This window comes from Oryza brachyantha, chromosome 4, assembly GCF_000231095.2.
Source record: "Oryza brachyantha chromosome 4, ObraRS2, whole genome shotgun sequence".
In the NCBI taxonomy this organism is placed as follows: domain Eukaryota; kingdom Viridiplantae; phylum Streptophyta; class Magnoliopsida; order Poales; family Poaceae; genus Oryza; species Oryza brachyantha.
Window position 1 is genome coordinate 14,925,998 of NC_023166.2, and position 2,928 is coordinate 14,928,925.

The 2,928-nt window shown below is 57.3% G+C and overlaps 1 protein-coding gene across 1 annotated transcript; it reads left to right on the forward strand.

Moving 5' to 3' along the window:
• Positions 1-321: 321 nt before the first annotated feature.
• On the forward strand, positions 322-2,213 carry LOC102716592 (transcription factor MYB17-like). The gene is made up of 3 exons (XM_006653558.3): positions 322-489; positions 608-737; positions 1,113-2,213. Exons 1-3 carry the CDS (start codon positions 357-359, stop codon positions 1,753-1,755), a joined length of 906 nt encoding a protein of 301 aa, XP_006653621.1. The 5' UTR covers positions 322-356; the 3' UTR covers positions 1,756-2,213.
• Positions 2,214-2,928: the final 715 nt, after the last annotated feature.

Here is a 2,928-nt window from a genome sequence, read left to right on the forward strand (position 1 = left end):
TACTTGCAAGAAAGCTCCCCGCCCCCTCTTAAATGCATCCTCCGCCCCGTCGACCACTTGCTATTATTGCCTCCTTTCCGGCGTCGTAGTGTTAGTACCGCACTGCGCTCGCCTTCCCCGCTCGTCGTTGCAGCAGGTGAAAATCCGGTCATCCGGTGCATTTATGGCCTCCCCTGGATCCCCCTCCTCCTCCTGCTGCTAGGCTTATATAAATCCCGTCCCGTCTCGCTTTAATCGCTCGTTCGTTCGTTCGTTCGTTCGTGTCGCCGACGCCTCTGGTGCGAGCGTGCATGCGTGTGCGAGGCTGCGAGCTGCTGTTGATTAGGAGGGGGGGAAGGGAACGACGAGAGGCGGCCATGGGGAGGACTCCCTGCTGCGACAGCAAGGCGCTCAAGAAAGGGCCGTGGACGCCGGACGAGGACAAGCTCCTCGTCGACTACGTCCAGGCCAACGGCTCCGGCAACTGGCGCATGCTCCCCAAGCTCGCCGGTACGTACGTACGCACGCGCGTGTTCTTCTTCTTCCGTGCCGGCCGCGTCGCGCGCGCGCGTGCGTGCGGCGCTTCCTAGTATTTCGCTGAGGTGAGGTGCGCGATCGATTCGTGCAGGGCTGAACCGGTGCGGCAAGAGCTGCAGGCTCCGGTGGACGAACTACCTGCGGCCGGACATCAAGCGCGGGCCTTTCACCCCCGAGGAGCACAAGTCCATCCTCCAGCTCCACGCCATCGTCGGCAACAAGTGAGTCGCCACTACTATACCGGCCACGCTACCCATTAATGAACTGCCCGCTTTCATTCCTGCACATTGATGCATGCATTCAAGCGCAACATGCATAGTAGTATGTCCCAATGTACTACCTGCGGCCACCAAAGTGCTACTCTAATCAATTCTTCAGTTGCTGCATGCTCTACTATATCTTTGTGATTGTATGGCTGTATTCCAAGGGTCAATGCTGCCTTTTACGTTATCTTCTGCATTCAGGGGAAAACTTCCAAAATTGTTGGTCTCTTGCTTACGCACTTCGAAACGGGGTACTGCGTAGACCGTAGACATGCGTGCGTAGAGAATGTCATGCGCCGGCGCTAATGACGAGTTGCATTCGGTGGATATCAGGTGGTCCATGATCGCGGCGCAGCTGCCTGGCCGGACGGACAACGAGATCAAGAACTACTGGAACACCAACGTCAAGAAGCAGCTCCGTCAGGGCCATTCGGCCGCCGTCGGCGAGCAGGCCGCACTAGCGAGCCTCGGCGGCGGCGCAACCAGCTGCCCCGCGGCTCGCCACATGGCCCAGTGGGAGACTGCACGCCTCGAGGCCGAGGCGCGCCTCTCCCTCCTGTCCAGCACTACCTCCGCCGCGACCGCCAGCTTCGCCGCCTCCTCGTCCTCCTCGTCGACAGTTGCGGCCGGTGCCGACCACGTCACGGAGGCGCCGCCGGACATCTACCTTCGCCTCTGGAACTCCGAGGTCGGGGACTCCTTCCGCAAGTCCGCACTCTCGGCGGGGCGCGAGGAAGAGCCGGTGAACGCATCCGACGAAGCGGTGCCGGTGTCCGCGTTCGCGCCGCCCGGCGACGACTCCTCGGCAGTGTCCAACGTGACCGCGTCCGCGGGTGCGGACGAGTACCAGGTGTTCCTGGACCTGGCGGCCGAGGAGCTCGAGCTGTCGTCGTTCCATGGCCGGCACGGCGGGTTCCCGCTCTTCCCCTCGGCCGACATGCTCGGCGACGCCTCCCTCTACACCGCGTTCGACTAAAGCTCATGATCAGATCAAATGGCTAACGTACGTGTACGTGCGTGCCGCGCTAATTCATGCGTACGTGTACGTACATACGTACACAAGACACACAGGCGCCAGCTTTGCCTGCGTGTCTTGTGTCGCCGTGGCGTATGTACGTAGGTGTACCGTGATGACGCGTGCATGACCGTACGCCTCTAGCTAGGGCAGCTGGAGTTTTTTTTTTGCGACTGCCCTAGAGCAAGTATACCAGCGTGGTGGTGACGACGACGATGATGTAGACTTGTCAAACTCTTCTCTCTTTTTTTTTTCATTTTGTGCAAACAGATCAGCGTCTTCCGTGTTTTGTTGATTAGACAAGTAATCGGCGCGTTGTGAAGTGTGCCACCATTTGGTGTTGTATTTTCAAGTATGCGTACGCGCAGAGTAGCGTACCGTGCTGCATGTCGTCATGTTTCACTGTGCCTGCAGCAAAGATTGTGTACATGATCGATCCATCGGCTGCAGAACGCGCAGTGCGAAATCACCTCATCATACGGCTTCATTAATTGCCACGCACTGAGAACAACGAACGGTAGAGGAGAACATTCACAGATCGGATTATACATCGCAGAGCCATATCTTTTTTTTTTTTCTATCAAAGGCGTGTTTTTCACCTGCCGGTGAAAAACATAAGCATGCTGGCCGGCCGGCCCAGCATACATACGGGACCAATCTACTGCAGCGTGTTGCACCAGAGGCAGGCACAGACGCGTAAGGTCGGTCCAATTCACGTCTGGGTGCATGGGTGGTCGGTTTTTTTTGCGCCGTGCGTGAAAAAAGGACGGAGGAAAAACACACCACGATACGTTCGAGCGACGACACAGCCGGTGCCGATCAACCCCCCTGGTCCATCCGGCGATTCAGCGGGTTGCGTCGTCCCGTACGTGGTACGTCCGTCGATCCCGACGACGCCGTTGCTTGCCTTGGACCGGTACGTTTACGTACGCCCGTCGCATGCACTACTACTATGCGTCCATGCCTGGATGTCTCCTTTGAGAGAGGGTCCCGACCGCTGTACCAGGCTAAATGCGTAACCTAAACTTATTTCTCGAGATCTCCTCTTTCTCTGGTTTTAAAATAGTTTCTTTATGCTGAGATTTGACACGAAGAGTAACGGTTAATCCGTGAATGGTCTATTCGAATTGAAAA

Excerpts from the sequence above, each read along its gene's own strand:
- LOC102716592 (XM_006653558.3), top strand. The coding sequence starts at position 357 with ATGGGGAGGACTCCCTGCTGCGACAGCAAGGCGCTCAAGAAAGGGCCG. Across the intron at positions 490-607 it reads CATGCTCCCCAAGCTCGCCG|GGCTGAACCGGTGCGGCAAG; the intron begins GTACGTACGTAC and ends CGATTCGTGCAG. Across the intron at positions 738-1,112 it reads CACGCCATCGTCGGCAACAA|GTGGTCCATGATCGCGGCGC; the intron begins GTGAGTCGCCAC and ends GGTGGATATCAG.